The sequence below is a fragment of the Muntiacus reevesi genome, chromosome 1 (assembly GCF_963930625.1).
Source record: "Muntiacus reevesi chromosome 1, mMunRee1.1, whole genome shotgun sequence".
Lineage (NCBI taxonomy): Eukaryota > Metazoa > Chordata > Mammalia > Artiodactyla > Cervidae > Muntiacus > Muntiacus reevesi.
The window spans coordinates 88,809,523-88,826,430 of record NC_089249.1 but is presented as its reverse complement, the minus strand read 5'-3'; the positions used below and the strand labels follow the sequence as shown (position 1 = coordinate 88,826,430).

General features: G+C 47.9%; 1 protein-coding gene across 1 annotated transcript; it reads left to right on the top strand.

Moving 5' to 3' along the window:
- Positions 1 to 383: 383 nt before the first annotated feature.
- CD2 (CD2 molecule) lies at positions 384 to 14,647 on the top strand. The gene is made up of 5 exons (XM_065927155.1): positions 384 to 495; positions 635 to 937; positions 5,649 to 5,882; positions 9,984 to 10,106; positions 13,929 to 14,647. The coding sequence occupies exons 1-5, from the start codon at positions 435 to 437 to the stop codon at positions 14,222 to 14,224; spliced, it is 1,017 nt and encodes a 338-aa protein (XP_065783227.1). The 5' UTR covers positions 384 to 434; the 3' UTR covers positions 14,225 to 14,647.
- Positions 14,648 to 16,908: the final 2,261 nt, after the last annotated feature.

The following is a 16,908-nucleotide window of genomic DNA, read 5'->3' as shown; positions in this document are numbered from 1 at the left end:
ATTTATCTATTTCAATAGCAATAATTTTTCATATATACTGCAGTGGAGGGCATAGAAGGCGGGCTGTAAGGTTGAATCTGGCTCTTTGTCAACTAAAGGGTGATTCTAAGTGGCTTACTTAGTCTGTTAGTTCCTCTTCTCTTTGACGAGCATAATAAAACCCACCCAAGGCTGCTGTGAGGATTAAAACATGATAAGAAGACATACTCACAAATATCCCTGCTTTGGCAAAGAGGTAAATCAGCCAGGTTGGTTTTCTGAATTGTATATGCTTGTGTGTGAGTGTGTGTGTGTACGTCTGTTTTCTATGTTACTGTAAAGAAGCAAGAAAGAGAGGCACGTGGTTACGCTCACAGGGGGTGGATTCCACTGATGTTACTTGAGTTCCTTTTGCAAGAAGAGCACAGAATCACAGAAGGAAACGATCCCCAAAGATGAACCTCGCATGTGAAATCTTAGCCAGCTTCCTTCTGATTTTCACTGTTCCCACCAAAGGTAAGTTGGAGTGAGGGTCTTCACCCTCACTGTTAGAAGCTTCGTTGGAGACCCTGAACTGAGTGTAAAAGTCAGAAAGGTCACAGCCCTGCTTTTCCTTGGTAGCAAGTCACCTCAGCAACTGTCTTGCTTTTTGTAGGTGAAGACCCTGAAAGCACTGTCGTCTGGGGTGCCCTGGATCATGACCTCATCCTGGACATTCCTGATTTTCAAAGGAGGGATACGGTAGCAGATATACAATGGAACAGAAACAAAGAAAAGATTGCACGAATCAGGAAAGACAAGCTACTTTACTACCAAACGAACAAATATGTTATGTTTACAAATGGAACTCTGAAAATTAAAAGTCTGATGAGAAACGATAGTGATCTCTATAAGGTAGAGGTATATAATTCAGATGGAGTAAACCTACTGAGCAAAACCTTTGATTTGAAGAGTCAAGGTAAGTCTTTGACCCCTAAATTCCTCCATCTCAAAATGGGTGCTATTTAGCAAGCCAAAGAGTAACATTTATGCAAGGTCCTCAGTCCAGATGTTGGCCTTGGGGAGCCCTAAAGGAAACTGAATGCATTCCTCCTGCCTCGATGCAAGCTCCAGTCTTGTGGGAGAGATAGACTCCACAGCTAATAGACACTCGTGTCTACACACTTCAACTCTCCAGAGGTGGTGGGGATGCTGGTTTGAGTGAAGGATCTAGATTGAGATGGCATTAATTAGGAGGAGGGGAATCAGTGGGCAGAAGGGGAAAAAGGTGGCCATTTCAGGTGGATGATGAAGGATAAGCTATGGGGCTAGGAAGGGGAGGCTGATTGAAGGGCAGTGGGTCTTCTGTCCAGAGAGACAATTTCAAGCCCGGATATCCTGAAGGAGTGGTGGTAAGTCAGGAAAGGAATAATGCATTAAAGGATGAATGGTTTCTAATCTGCTCAACATTAGCATGATCAAAGGTAGAAGGTGTTTTTGCTGGTATCTGCAGAAAATACACAAGGTGTGGCTCTGTCTCTCGGTGCATGTACTGGGGGAGCAGTAGTAACTGTGGGAGATGAAAGATGGAAGACTAGACAGGGGGCTGCTGCTTTAATCCAGGGGAAGCAGGAAGGGGCTGGTCAGTGAGTCTTAATTCAGGCTTCATGTTGGAATCAGCTGAGGTACAGTAAAATTTACCAGTACTAAGTCCCATCCCAGACCAATTAAATCAGAGTTTCTTGGCTCAGGGCCTGGGCATTGTCGGCTCTAAACTCCCCAGGCAATTTTAAAGCACAGCCAAAGCTGATAACCAGTGGCCTAGACCAAAGGGTGCCTATAAAGTGCCTGAAGCATGCTTCCAGTGAGGGTCATGTGTGGAAAAAGGATGAACAAAGTGGCTTGAGTTTGAGAGAGAGGGACAAGAAAGTAGAATTGAAATGACATTGAAGTTACAAGTCCAGGGGTCACTTGGCAGGGCATGGATAACAGTAGAAGAAGAAGCTGAACTTTGCTTGGAGAAGAAGATAGGAACCTGAGCCTGAACACAAGCCAGAGATTCAGTGAGCAAATAAGCATTTCCGTGCCTGAGACAGGAAATGCTGCCAAAGGAAGGGCCCCCTCCTCCTATGTAAAGTCACCCTCCAGCCCTGTTCTTGAGCACGCGGACCTGGTCGCAGGCCCCACCCGCAGCACACACAGACATTGGCAGCCCACCCCCCTCCCCCCAGATGACAACTTTCCACACCTAGTCCGGCACCAGAATAGAGTACAGCTCAGAAAGGGGGTGAGATAGATGCAGCCAGAAAGGGCCTCTGTTGTGGGCTCTGGGAACCACAGATGTCATAACTTTGGCCAAGTATTCCGTTTTAAACTTGAGCTTCACATTCATGTATCATTTAGTATTGCCTGGGTAATAATGGCTACCGATGATAGGTCATGTGCTTTGCTACATGTTCTTACTTAAGGTTCCCAGCAATCCTGAGAGGTAGTTTTTCCCTTATCAGCTATGAGGACACAGGTAGTGGTCTGACGGGAGCAAAGTCAGGATCCAAACCCAAGGCTGGTTTTAGCAAGGATGGTGACATTCTGCCCTCACCTGCCCCGACCCACGCCTACCCCATCAGCTTTATTGAGAAATAATGCACATACCATAAAATCCACCCATTTAAAGTATATGATGCTATGGCTTGTAGTGTATTTACAGAGTTGTACAACCAAACCGGCAATCAATTTTAGAATGTTTTCACAACCTCAAAACCAAATTCTCACTCTTTTGCCAAAAGACAGAGATCTTTCCGTGACACAACTGCCATCTTACTGTGTGTGTGTGTATGTGTGTAAATGTTACACAGCATGTCAGTTTGTGATCCAGTCACCATTTCTTGCCACATGGCCTTGGGCAAATTCTCTATCTGCTCTGAGTCTGATTTTCATAATTATGACCCTATGGGGTGTTCATGGGACAAGGCTTCAGGGAAACCTAACCATAGGTGCCTCAGGCCCCTGGGACACAGTACCTAATCCTCAGGGCTAGAGCTCTCTCCATCTCTTTGTTCCTTCAAGCTTCTCTGTTTTCAATCTTGGTACCCACAACTCCTTGAAGAGGGGGCTGCTGCCATTAGCTGAGGAACCTCCCTTAATAGCAGATGTTAGTGGAGAAGTTCATCCTAGCAACCTGGAATCAGAGAGCGCTCATCTATGAGATGTACCCTCACTCGATATAATCATGCCTCTTGTACGAAGCTGCCTTACAGAGACCGTGTATACAAAGATATGCTTTCAAGTGGCTGCACATAGCTGGGTGGTTTATGTCAGTGAAATACTGGAAAGATCTTAAAGTCCCCGGCAGTTAGAAACTTACTGATTAAATCAAGAATGCACGCACGCTCAGTCACTCAGTCCTTTCCGATTCTGTGATCCCATGGGCTGCTAGGCTCCTCTGTCCATGGGATTTTCCCAGCAAGAATACTGGAGCGGGTTGCTGTTTCCTCCTCCACGGGATCTTCTCAACCCAGAGATGGAGCTTGCACCTCTTGCATTGGCAGGCGGATTCTTTACCACTGAGCCACCAGGGAAGCCCTTAAAATCAAGAATACATCATTAAAAAAAGATGGTGGAGATGTATATTTATTGGTGTTCATAAAGTAAAGAATTTCATAATAGATCAGTAAAGGGAAAAAGGCAGACTAAAAAATCATATGATCCAATTTTATCTTTTAGAACATTATTTATTATATATGGTATGCATGCATAGAAAACATTTGTTAGATGCATTGAAACATTAGTAATTATTGACTCTGCGTGATAGAATTGTAAGTGATTTTTAATCTTCTTGAAACTTTTTTGATATTTCATCAATTTTTATAGTGATGTGATTTACTTGTATGCTTTTTTTACTCATATTTTTAATTGGAGGATAATTGCTTTACAATACTGTGTTGGTTTCAACTGTACAGCAATATGTAGATTTATAAATAGAAAAAAAAGGAGTATTTCCATTTTGAAAACACAGACAAACTCCTCAACTCAACCCCTAGAGCATGTACTGACCCTGTCTTGGTGTACGGTGATGTTTTTCCACCCTCTTCATTTGGGGTCACACTGAATCTCTGGATGGGAAAACACTTAATTTCTGCATACCTATATTCTGGGACAGAAATGAAATTTGGTGAGAAAGTTCATGGGGAAGATATGATTGTCTGGGAGTCAGGGAGGGAGGAAATCATTAAGAAAAAAAAATGCATGATGAATGGAAGGATGCTGAGAGAGAAAGGGGGCAAATCCTAGGAAAGGAAGGGAAGGTAGGGTGAGAAAAAGGGCAGAATTTGGTCACAGTTCACAAGTGGTGGAATATGATTTGAACCTGGTCCAAATGACTCCAAGGCCAGGGCTTTTTCTTTCATGACACAGCTTTGAATATTAGCATGTCAGAAAAGGAGAGGCAGGCGTGTGGGATCATAACAGCCATCGCCAGTATTGTGTGTGCTCAGTTGCTCAGTTGTGTCCAACTCTTTGCAACCCCATGGACTGAAGCCCACCAGTCTCCTCTAGCCATGGAATTTTCCAGGCAAGAATACTAGAGTGGGGTACCACTTCCTACTCCAGGGGATCTTCCCTACCCGGGGATCGACCCATGTCTCTTGTGCCTGCTGCATTGGCAGGTGGGTTCTTTACCACTGTGCCTCCTGGGAAGCCCCACCACCAGTATCGCCAGAGCCTATCCATGTGCCAGGGCTTTGTCACCTGTCATTCCTGCTGTACAGATGGGGAACGTCTTTCTCATCCTTATCTGTGGGTGAGGACCAGTGAGGTGTGGGGAGTGGCCCAGCAGCTCTGGGAGGATGAAGGGGCTCTTTCTGTCCAGAGCTTGAACAGCACCACTACTCCCAGGATCTGCCGGGGGAAGGAGGAGGGAGTTTCCATTTGTGACCAAGGCCCCAGGCTACACACATACCGGTTTCTCCAGGGTCAGGTTTCCAGTTGCTCTTAAAGCATTTCTCCCAACCCTCCATCCCCCCACAGACTCCTGTGCTGTGTGGGGATCAGGACATGGTAAACCTCTTAACCGTATGACTGAACTTGAATTTGGGAGGGTCAGCTCCTCTCCTGATTTGCCATTTATTAGTGGGTACCTTTGGACCATCCATTTAACCCTCCCAGACCCTTGGGTACTTCATCTATAAACAGGAAGAAAAACATCATCCTCTCTGTTTGTTAGGATGAAATGATATCATATACGTCAAAGCATTTTAAGGTATAAAGAAAGAAAAAAGTGAAGTCGCTCAGTCATGTCTGACTCTTTGTGACTCCATGGACTGTAGCCCACCAGGTTCCTCCATCCATGGAATTTTCTAGGCAAGAGTACCAGAGTGGGTTGTCATTTCCTTCTCTAGAAGATCTTCCCAACCCAGGGATCAAACCCCAGGTCTCCCACATTGCAGGTAGACGCTTTACCGTCTGAGAATATGATGTATATTTTACTGATATATCTATAATTATCAGAAATAAATTTATTCTGAATGTGCTGTATAAATAACATAAAATAGAAATGATGTTTTAAAAATTGCTAGGGATCTTTGAAATTGTTTCCTGGTCCCCAGCTAACTCCATTTCCCCTCTCTAAATAGGTATATCTTTTACAATCAGTAAGTTGCCTGACTTGAGTCGGATCTTTCTTTTCTTTTCAGAGATGCTCTCGGGACCTGAAATTAACTGGACCTGTACCAACAGAACTGTGAGCTGCAAGGTAGAAAATGGAAGTGATCCTAAATTAGAACTGTTTTTAAATAAGAGCAGTGTCCAACGAGGTCCTCAGAGGCTCATCACCTACAAGTGGAACATCAAATGGAATAAAACATTCAAGTGTGTGGCGAGTAACCATGTCGATAAGAAAGTCAGCATGGTGACGGTCATGTGTCCAGGTGCGTGGTGGGCACTGATCAGGCGCCACAAGTTCACATCACAGTCCAGCCTTTACGGCCGAACAGGCAAGGACTGCTCCAGGGCATGGGTGCCTGGCCTGGGAGGCCGCTTAGGCTCAGGGTGAGAACTGAAAACACCGCTCTTTCTCCTGGCAATCTCCAAGGGAAGGCTTAGAGGAGAGAGGAGGTAGTGTTCTATGCTTACCCATCTTGGGATTCTTCTCACAGAGCATGGTCTAACCTCAGGTAATTAAAAAGGTGCTCTTCTAGGAGAAAGAATTGCTGAGTTGAAGAGATAAAAGGAGCTGAAATGGCTATCTCATACAGACTGCCCCTTGCCAGAGAGGCAAACAGACTTGCCCACAGACTCTCAGTTAGTCAGGGACCACGACTGTGACCCCAGGGCAATGATGGAGAAGGCAGCAAGAAAGATTCCTTTCTGGAGGGGCGATGATCGGCACGTCCTATCAGAGACAGGAGCAGAAGGGTTCCTTCTAGAAACCCAGGAAGTGAAGGACTTGGAGAGGGGAAAAGCTTGAGGCTGGGGATGACTGTGAACCCAGGTGGGCAAAGCTCTTACTGCCTCAGAGCAGAGCGCTCAGCACAGAAAGTTCTGAAATTTCAAGAGTCTAAGTTCTTTCCTGGTCCCCAACTTGACATGACCCCCAAAAGTAATTTTTGAAAGAGGGCCTGCTCTGGCCTGGGAGACTGGGGTCTGGACTTCTAGTTTTGGTCTGTCTAAATGTACCAGAATGGCCTGGACAGAATTCCTTCCTCTTTCTGGGCTTCAGCCTCCTGGGCCACAAAGAAGATAAGCTCTGTGATCCCCAAGAGTCTACTCATCTAATTCTCCACGATTATCTTTCCGGTGCTGTCTGGTCAATCCCCTGAAAGGAAACTGAAAAAACAAAACAAGAAAAAAACAGTGGTCTGGCCAGATTTCCTTAGTTTCTCTAGCAATTTTGGCTGGTCAGTGATCCCAGGAAGCAACCCTGAGCTGGTGTGAAGTCAAAAGTAAGACTTTAATATATACTTTGAATTAGTTATCAGTTGTGTAACAAATGACCCCATATTTAGTGGCTTAAAACAGCAAACAGTGTTGAAGATAATAATCTCACAGTTTCTGTGAGACGTTGAATCTGGGACTGGCCGAGCTGATGGTTCTGGCTCAGAGTCATTCACGCATCTATCATCAAGGCTCCAGCCGGGGTGCAGTCATGTCAGTCAGGCAGAAGCACTGCTGAGGGAGGTCCCACTTCCAAGTCTACTCATGGTGGGCATTCGGCTGCCTCACAATATGGCAGCCACTTCCCTCAGAGCCCCTTGAGAAAGAGCAACAGTAAGGGCCCGGCGCAAAAGCCAGGCTCTTTGGTCTTTGTGAACTCTGTCTCGGGTCCCATCACTGCTGCTGTACTCTATTCATTTAGGAGCCACTCAGTAAGCCCGGCCCACATTTAATCAGAAGGGGTCGCACACAGGTAGAAATCTCAGGAGGCAGGGCTCAGTGGGGACCATCCTAGAGTCCACAAGTCAGACGCTCAGACCAGCGTCACGTCACCTCGTATGAAATCTCTGCCTCCCAGCCATCCCTCCAGGCCCCCCATCACTAAGGCACAGTGAGTGAGGTAGCCCCTCCTCGACTTCACAAACTCTTATCTCCCTTCAGGATGCTCTTAATTAGAGTTGCCAGATTTAGCAAATTGAAAAAAACAAAAACAAAAAACAGTGTAAATATTTTTTTTGGTCACCCTGCATGGCATGCAGGATCTTAGCTCCCTAACCAGGAATCGACCCCACACCTCCTGCATTGGAAGCACAGAGTCTTAACCACTGGATTGGCAGGGAAGTCCCTAAAAAGGCAGCATAAGTGTGTTCCAAGTGTTGCATGGGACACCCTTATACTAAACATTATTCATTGTTTATTTCTAATTTAACTAGTCGTCTCCTGTATTTTATCTGGTAATGCTACTCCATGTGTATTTTAACTAGATCCCAGCAGTATAAAAATGTCTGTGCATTAGGGATGGAGGAAGAGAGGAAGGGCTTTGGGGGGAGCTGGGGTTCGAAGACTGGAACCTTCCTGTCACCTCCTTGTGGTGCAGAGTTGGGGGAGCCAGCTGGGGGAAGGGGCACTAGAGAGATGGGAGGAATACCTTGGGCAAGTCTGCGGAGGACAAGGTTGCTCTTGAAGACCCTAAAGTCTGGCTCTGGATGCATCATCCTAAAAGGCCAAGGCAGAGAGGAGCAATGACATGATTAACCACTTGGCTCAAAACAGATAAGCATGTACTTAAAATCAAAATAGTAGGGGGAGGGAGCAGGTTTGGACACGGGAAAGGACTCTACCCCATGAATCATGGGCATTTTATCTCTGAGAGGGAGTACAGAAAGGAGTGTGGCTGGATTTAGTGACTGTGAGGACATAGCTACCTCTGAGACATGCTGGAACCTTCCCCAGAGAAAGCACCCAGAGGCCGTGCTGGACAAATCTGTGAACAGACCGTGTGGGGCACACCTACATTCCCAAGTGTGCCCAGATAAGGGCGTGCTTGTCCTGTCTGAGGACTCTGAGGAGACAAGCTGGTGTCTGCATGGTTTAGCCCCATGTTCCTCAACTGGTCCTAGGCTTGCCCCCAACCGCCCAGGTCAGACCCTGGAAAGTCCTTGGCTGAGCCCAAGGTGGATTCTGATAGCCCTGACCCTTCCTCCAAGCAGACAGAACCTGAAGGGCCCTTCTGCTTTTCCCAGTCCAGTTTCACAGCAGGTTAGGATTATGCCTGCTTTCCTGATGGAAGCCCCTTCATCCACAGAGCCTAGAAAGTCTATATAACCAGCAGGCAAAGAATGGGTGAGAGAGAGAGACACTTAGGAAGAAAAGCAAGGATTAACAAACCACTGCAGTCTGAACACCTGTTTAGTTTGGTTTCTGAGCTTGCTCCTGGGGCCCATCCTGGGCTTCATGTATAACAGTATCTTCCCAAGAATGTTTGGCTGTAGAAGGGTTTCCTTGTGATGCTGGGCTGAGCTCTGTTCATTCTCAGGATGGACGAGTCCCCTGACCCCTGGCCCCAGCTGCTGACTCTCTGACTGCCGTGACTCACAAACGGGCAGGTGGCCCAGCATCCCTCTCAGGAAACAGCTCCCAGAAGTGCCAGCGCCCAGAACTGTAGTCAGGGCAGGCCCCCATCTTGGTGTGTAGTTTCACACTTTATAAAGCACTTTCACATCCATTATCTGATTGACTTCCAACAGCCACCTGTAATGTAAATTCATTATCTCCATTTTTTCAGACAGGAACAGGCTCAGAGAGGTGAAGTAACTGGCCAAAGGTCACACAGCTCCTACCTAGAAAAGCCTGCACTCAAATCGATTTCTTTTAACACAGTCATTGTTATTCTCGTTGCATTATAGCAGCTAAAGGTTTGTGAGTTGAAGATCAAGTTCACTGCTGTGGCTAACTCACTGTGTGTCTGAGTTTCTCTCACAGGCCAGGGAAAATCTGGGAGAGGGTGCTGGCTTTGAGGTTAGAGAGCTGGGCTGGACACATGAAACATGGATCCTGTCTTTGGGAACTACCTGGTCATGAGAATGAGGAAAAAGCAATCATGATGTAGGAGGGCAACCAGAGATGAAGCTGGATAAACAGTGCAGAAGTATGAAGATGAGGGGCTGCTTAAAGGAACCACTCGGGAATGGATGCTGTATGACCTCAGGCAACTCATCCTTTTTCTCTGGGCCTTGTGCATGAAACTAGAGATTACGTTAGATTTTCTCTAACCTCGTTCTCAGATCTAAATTTCTGTGACATCCTCCTTGAGAAGGGACAGAGCCTTGGCTCACAAAGAATCAGGCATTTCTGGTCCAGGAGAAGAGCTCTCGAAGGAGCCTTGTGAGAAGGGCTTATCTTGAACCCTGCACTCCTTGAGGTATTGACCCCATTCACCAGCCTCCATAAGCTTAGCCTCCGTGAGGCTGAGAAGTCCCATCAAACTCTTTCATCCATAAGATGGGAGGCAGGAGTCCTTGAGTCCTTGGCCAGGGCAATGAAATGGTCCCTCTTCCCAGGACCTCCCATCCATGCCGCATCTGTTCCTCTTGCAGATGAAGGCCTGGATTTGTACCTCATCATCGGCATTTGTGTAGGAGGCACCGTCTTGCTCATCTTCGTGGCACTACTCATCTGCTACATCAGCAAGAGGAAAAAACAGAGCCACAGGAGAGATGGTAAGCTGCCCCTTCTTCTGTCCCACCGCAGGCCCAGGTGAAATCCCCGTGGAAACTGCTCATGGGGCTGGCACCCAGAGTCTGGAAAGAAAAGACTGGAGATGGGTAGTTTCAGAATGTCAGGGCCTTCACCGGCGGTTACAGTTTGTTCCATTTTGTGGTTAGCTTGAGTTTTGAAAAACAGATTCTCAGTAGTGACAATGGGGGAGATTTGAGACACTCAGTCCAGGTTGGCCTCACTAGAATCCACCAGCTGAAGCTGACTCGGTGCAAAGCTGTGTGGACATGCTTTGAATGAGCCATGTGTATCTATGTGGATAGAAAGATTAGCTTCAAAGCACCATGTCTATGAACCAACATCTTGTCTTCTCCTGAGCGGGGGTGGCCAAGCTGGGTTCAGGACCAGTCTCCTAGGAACACAGGTAAAATTTCAGGACACTCACTGGGGACTCACAGGAGCACATTTGTTCTAAAACTGGGTGTTTCTATTCCCTTTCCAATTCACTGTTCCAAGAGGAGGTGTCAGGGCTGTGAGTGTTTCTTCCTTGAATCAGTCCTGACAACCCACTAAGAAAGAAAACGTTATGCTTGTGAGGAGCTGGCTTAAGGAGCATCCAGGCCACCCAAAGCAGTGTGTTCAGAAAATGATGTTTCTGTGGACACTGGGATGAGGGTGTTAGGGAGTGACCTACAGGTGGGTCCAGCAGGGGGAGTCCAGTCATCAGCAGGACGTGAGGCTAGGTGGACAGGTCCTCAGGTTCTGCACAAGCTCACATTCACAGCAGGACTGGGTGCCCCCATGTGGGGTCTCTCCCTGGAGTGAGCCTGGCATTCCCAGGCCAGCTGCCTCTGCAACTGCCCAAACAAAGACCTGGTCTGCACCTCCCCAGGCAGTGGTGGCCTTGGGCCACCTTTGGATTTATCTTCCTTACTTTAGACTTCTTTCCTCAGGACTCCCTCAGGCCTCTGCTCCAGCATGGGCCCAAGCTTCCACCTCCCTCTCTCCTACACCCTCCACCCCAGTGGACCAGAGTTGTTTGTTAGTCCCATAAGCACACACGGTTTCCTCACTTCTTGGCCTGACTCAGGCAGTTTTCCATCCCCATTCCCCCTGCAAAAGCTCCTGCCCCACTGCTTAAGAGTCAAAGATCACATGCTTGGACCTCACGTGCCACCCGGTGGCAAAACAACTGCTCTTTCATGAGGCTGAAATGACCAACATGATAATCAACTCATGTTGACAAAGCAGTTGTCTGTGCCAGACCCTAATCTGTAATGGGACGCTTTTCAAAAACGTATTTATTTATTTAAAAAATGTATTTATTTTTAATTGGGGGAATAATTGCTTTACAGTATTGTGTTGGTTTCTGCCATATATCAACATGAATCAGCCATAGGTTTACCCATGTCGCATCCCCTCTTGAACCTCCCTCCCTAATATGGTGCTTTATATTCAATATCTCATCCAACTTTCTGCATGGTCATATGAGACAGAGAATATTCATTCAGCTGAAGTTTAAGTTCAGTGAGGTTAAATGCTTTGTCCCAAATACTATGGCCAATAGGCTGAGTTAGGACAAAGGTGAGGTGAACAAGGATCCCCGGATACAGAAGTTGAGGAGACCTCCCCCTCCAGGGTTGACCCTGCCCTTGTACAGCCCCAGGGGTTAGGGCCTCCTTTGGTTTTGTGCTCTGGGTGGCTGTTTGCGTCATCTAGTCCTGGCCTAGCGCTGAGTAACCAGGAGATGCAGTGAGGGAGGAGAACATTGAGGCTGGAGGGATTCCACGCAGCCGTGGAGCAACGTGGGCCATGGCTGGAGTTGCGGGCGTGGGTGTCCTGCTATGACAGCGGGCCGCACAGAGCTTTGATGACCGCCTTGTCTGTCCAAGCCAACCTGAGGGGTCAGCCCCTTGGCCACACCCCTTTCTTCCTCCCAGAACTCATGGGGCTCTTTGTCTGCGTCTCTCTAGTGGCCCTGGGCCCTTACCGGAGACTGACATTGTGATCTGCTGTCCTGGTTTGTGCCGCTTATTGACTTTAGGCTATCTAAGAAGAGTGCTTGTGTCTCAGCCATCACAGGCACTTAGCAATGGTACCTAATACCTAGAAGATGGGGAATAAGTGTTCTAAAAACAAATGAACAAAACAGCGGGTGACCAGACTAGCAGTAAGCAAATGGCCAGCTCCAGCTTGCTGTCCAAGGATGGAAAAAGGCTTTTCCATGGCCCCATAGCTGGGACCTGAGGTTGAGACTCAAAGTCCTCTGCATGGCCTCATGGCACCACCTCTGCCTCCTGAAGGCACCAGAGATGGCACAGAAGATATGTTTTTCCCTTTCTGTGCGTTTCACTTTTTGTGCTCAGAGCACACCAACATCTCCTCAGCAAAACCCTGGCATTTGACTTTGAGCCTTCGCGTTCAGAGTCACCCAAGGCCTGGATTTCCAGCAGTCGGAGGAGGCTGCTCGGGCTTCCCTGATGGCTCAGCTGGAAGAGAATCCGCCTGCCATGCGGGAGACCTGGGTTTGATCCCTGGGGTGGGGAAGATCCCCTGGAGGAGGGAACGGCTACGCAATCCAGTATTCTGGACAGAAGAATTTCGTGGACTGTATAGTCCACGGGGCCACAAAGAGTCAGACACGACTGAGCGAGCTTCACTTCACTTTCACCTGAAGTCACAGGGTGGTGCTCAGAGAGGGCACGTGTTTCCTAAACCACGCACCCCTGTACTGATGTGAGCAGCCATCCACCCCAGGGAGGGCGTCCTCGTTCTGGCTTTCTAGAGAACACCGTGAGGATGGCTTTGTGCACAGGGTAGGAAATACCTGACTTGTAGCACAAAGGGGGCCAGAGGGGCCACCGGGGTCCTCCAGGCCTACGGCACCTGAGCATCCTCAAAGATTTCCTCTGTGATTTCAAAACAGCAAAGGGAAAATGACATTACTCTGAGTCGTAGGCCTGTCTTCACGGATTGCCATCACACAAAGCAGAAAATCCCAGAGAGGTGAGTGACCAGAGGAGGAATTTTTCTTCCAAGTCCAAGAGCATAGGGCTGGCTTGTGAATTTCTGAGACACTAAAATGTTTCTAAGGACTAAACAGCCCCTTGCATATGTCCCAACCCCTCACCAGAATGTGGGTGAATTACAGAAGTGGGTGAAAGGTAGATCTCACACAGAGACCCATCTGAAGGCAGGTGGTTACTAACATTCTTTCTGACTGTGTGTGTTAGTCACTCAGTCATGTCTGACTCTTTGCGTCTCCATGGACTGTAGCCTACCAGGTTCCTCTGTCTGTGGGATTCTCTAGGCAGGAATGCTGGAGTGGGTTGCCATACCCTTCTCCAGGGGATCTTCTTGATCCAGGGGTTGAACCAGGGTCTCCCACACTAGAGGCAGATTCTTTACCATCTGAGCCACCAGGGAAGCCCCTCTCTGACTCCTCAATTCTATTATAAGGGCTCTGACCCTGAGTGGTGCTAGGGTGTGACACTTGGGATGACTTAGAGTCAGGACTGGGGTCTGAGTGCCCTCACTGCTCCCTGGAGATCCAGGCATCACGTTCTCCACTGGATTCCTTGCCTCTGACTCCCTGAGTTCTCTGATGCCCTGGGCTGTCCCTCTATCTTGCTGTCGGTCTTTCTGTCCTCCCCCTCAAGACCTGGAATCTCTGGAGAGCAGAGGTGGCTTCTGCCTTCTCATCATATCCCCCCCAGAGCAGCTAGCACGCTGTGGTGTACACAGCAGATACACTCAATATTGTTACACCGATCCTGATTTTTGCCAAGAGAACTCTTCAGAGAACTCTTCTTTGATCCTTGCAGATGAGCAGCTGGAGATAACAGCACAGAAAGCGACCCTTGAGGAAAGAGGCCGGAAGCCTCACCAGATTCCAGTCTCAACTCCTGCAAATCCAGGCATGTCCCAAACTCCTCCAGTTCCTGGTCATCGTTCTCAGCCCCCTGCTCATCGTCCCCGGCCTCTTGCCCCCCGTGTCCAGCCCCAGCAGAAGAGGCTTCTTCCGACGCCAGGCACACAAGTTCACCAGCAAAAAGGCCCTCCCCTCCCCAAGCCTCGCGTTCAAACGAAACCTCCCAGTGACGCCGAAGAAAACTCCTAACCCTGTGCCGCGGCTGTCCTCTTCCTCTCATCAAAAGAGATGAATACCCGTCCTTTCCCATAAAAGGCACTGTGGAATTTCTCCACTCTGGTTGTGCACACCCACACCTCCATCTTCCAGCAAGGGTGCTCTCCAAACAGACCATGATCGCCTCCCCAGCCCGTGAGACACAGTCCGTGCCTTTTAACACAGCCACGTGGTCTGACGTCTGGAGTCTCTGGCCCCCTTCCCCGATCACCACTTCACCAGGAAGGGAAAAAACAATAAAAGTGCGCACATTAGGACTGGGTGATAGAGCGCAGAATCCTAGAGGTCTCCCTGTTCCCTCTCAGAGCACGTGCCCGTGTCAGATGTCAAGCAGTCACTGTGGCCGTGTCCTGTACAAGCGGCTTCCTGCTTGAGACACTCTTGGTTTTCTTATGTGCCTGGTGGACACTTGCTCACTGTATTGGGAGTAGCAGTGAAATAAAAGCCTTGACTTGACCCCAGGTGTCATCTAGTGCTGAATGGGAAAGAGGCTATTTGGTGTAGTATGACCCCGCCACCAAATCTGGCCATCCCAGTTCAACCGGTTCCCCTTAATCCCCCACCAGAACAACTGACATCCACTCCCCAGGTTCCAGGTGCAAAGCTGGACCCACGGCCTATTGGTAGATTTGTATAAGGAATTGAAATCTCTATGCACAAACTTCAACAAGAGGCACCAGAAAACATAACCTCATTTGCAGTTTCACTTCCTTGGTTCTTCAGACATGTTCATGGTGATCTGTAGAACCATCCTTGAAAAGAGGGGGGTCCATAAAGACTGGAGGTGCCACGAGCCTGTCGGAGAACATGCCGAAGGGGCAGGCTGGACACAGCTCGGTCGAAGCAAACCCCAGGTCTTAAGTGACCATGATTAAAAGTTCAGGCCCGACCCTCAGCTGGCAGTCACACTAGTTGTACTGTGAGGGAAGTGGGGGAGAAAAAAAAAGAAAAAAATGCAGTTTACAGTTAAGGTTCTAAAGCAGTAGATGGTGAGAAGGCACCTGGTTTGCAATGTTGGCACCACGCTGTTTGCGGTCCCGGCCGCCCGCCTTCTCCCGGCTTCTTAGACTTGTTAAACCCTGTCAAGCTCTGGCAGGAAGCTCTGAGGTCTAAACCACAAAGCCTCTGTACATTCAGGACTTCCTGTCAGAGCTCACAGAGGGTTGAGCTGCTCTTTTCTCTGAACCTGGGCTTCTATTGTTTTAACCCCCAGAGTTAATTGTTAAGGATAATGATGAATGAAAGCCCATTGCCTCCTGAAATTCTGGCATGGAGTCTAGTCAAGTGACAGGCATCATGAGATCTACTAGGAAGAGAAAGGAAGGTCTTAGCACGGCCGCTTTTCTCCTTCCTCATTGCAGCCCCATGCCATTGCATCAGCCATCCTGCCCAAATAACTCCTAACCCGTTCCCTTCCTGAAGCCCTCCCTGGCCTTTGCAGCCCTGAGCTCTGCCTTTTTCCTGCAATCTTGTGGCATACATGTGGTACAGTGCCTATAAAATCCCTACATCACTTATTCATTCAACAAACATTTATTGAACTCGTACTACATACCACGCTCTGTGCTAGGTGCTAGAAACACAGAGGCACACACATCTTTGCTTTCAAGGTGCTCAAGTTGCGGGAGGGGTGGACTAATTACAGGGTAAATGTAACCGTGTGATAAGTATTGGTTAGAGGCCAATACGGGAGCCCAGAGGAAGGACTTGGAATCTGGATTGGTTGGCAGGCCTGGGGGATCCAGAAGGCTTCCCGGAGGAGGTGGCATTTGAATTGAGTTGTAATAGATGAGTCAAAAAAACTGCTGAAGCAGAGGTGTAGAATTACCCCTGTAGCGGGAGCATGAACTTTGCTCCTGCTGACAATCTGTTGCAGTAAATATGTTATTCCTTTATCAACTACTATATTTTCAGTTTGAAGACACTATTGATTTTAAATGGCACCATTATTTACACACCATTCGAAAGAAAAAGCACTCTCAATTGCACTTTAACAAATGCTAAGATACAATCAATTTGTAGGTTCAACCCTATTCCTGAGGTGTTAAAATGTGAAAAAAATGTGTTTAGAACTAATGAAATGCATAGTTAAAAAGCTTCCTGAGGACTTTGGCCATTTCTCAGCATTGCCCCTACCACTTTACTGAAAATTTCACTGGCCAGTTGATTCAATGGGTGAGTACAGTCTTGATGAAAGAAAAAGAAACAACCACCGTGGCATCTATTGGGTTGGCCAACAAGTCTGTTTGGGTTTTTCTCTAACACCTTACTGAAAAACCCAAACAAACCTGCTGGCCAACTCCAAACATATGTAAAATACACTTCCTGGCCTGCTGGAATCTCCGCCACGAGGCGGAAAACACTGACCTTGCCTGAAATTTGTGCTGTGGCCACTGCTGTTGTTGTGTGACCTCCCACTGACCTTGTCCCGGAGTGTGGACTTTCTGAGATGTGGTCAGGCCAGCTACAGAATAGCTTGTGAAGCCTGTGGAAAAAAAAATGATGATTCAGTAGCTTAGGTTGGGGCCCAAGCTTCTGTTGTTTTTAACAATAACAATTCTAAGGGGTTTTCAAGTAGGGAACCACAGGTCTCCTGGTCCTGTGACTGGTCAAACCTGAGGACTTGATAGATAATACAGCACTGTAAGAAAAACAAT

Coding starts and splice junctions, on each gene's coding strand:
- CD2 (XM_065927155.1), top strand. CDS start 435: ATGAACCTCGCATGTGAAATCTTAGCCAGCTTCCTTCTGATTTTCACT. Junction 496..634: donor TTTCACTGTTCCCACCAAAG/GTAAGTTGGAGT, acceptor TGCTTTTTGTAG/GTGAAGACCCTGAAAGCACT. Junction 938..5,648: donor CTTTGATTTGAAGAGTCAAG/GTAAGTCTTTGA, acceptor TTTTCTTTTCAG/AGATGCTCTCGGGACCTGAA.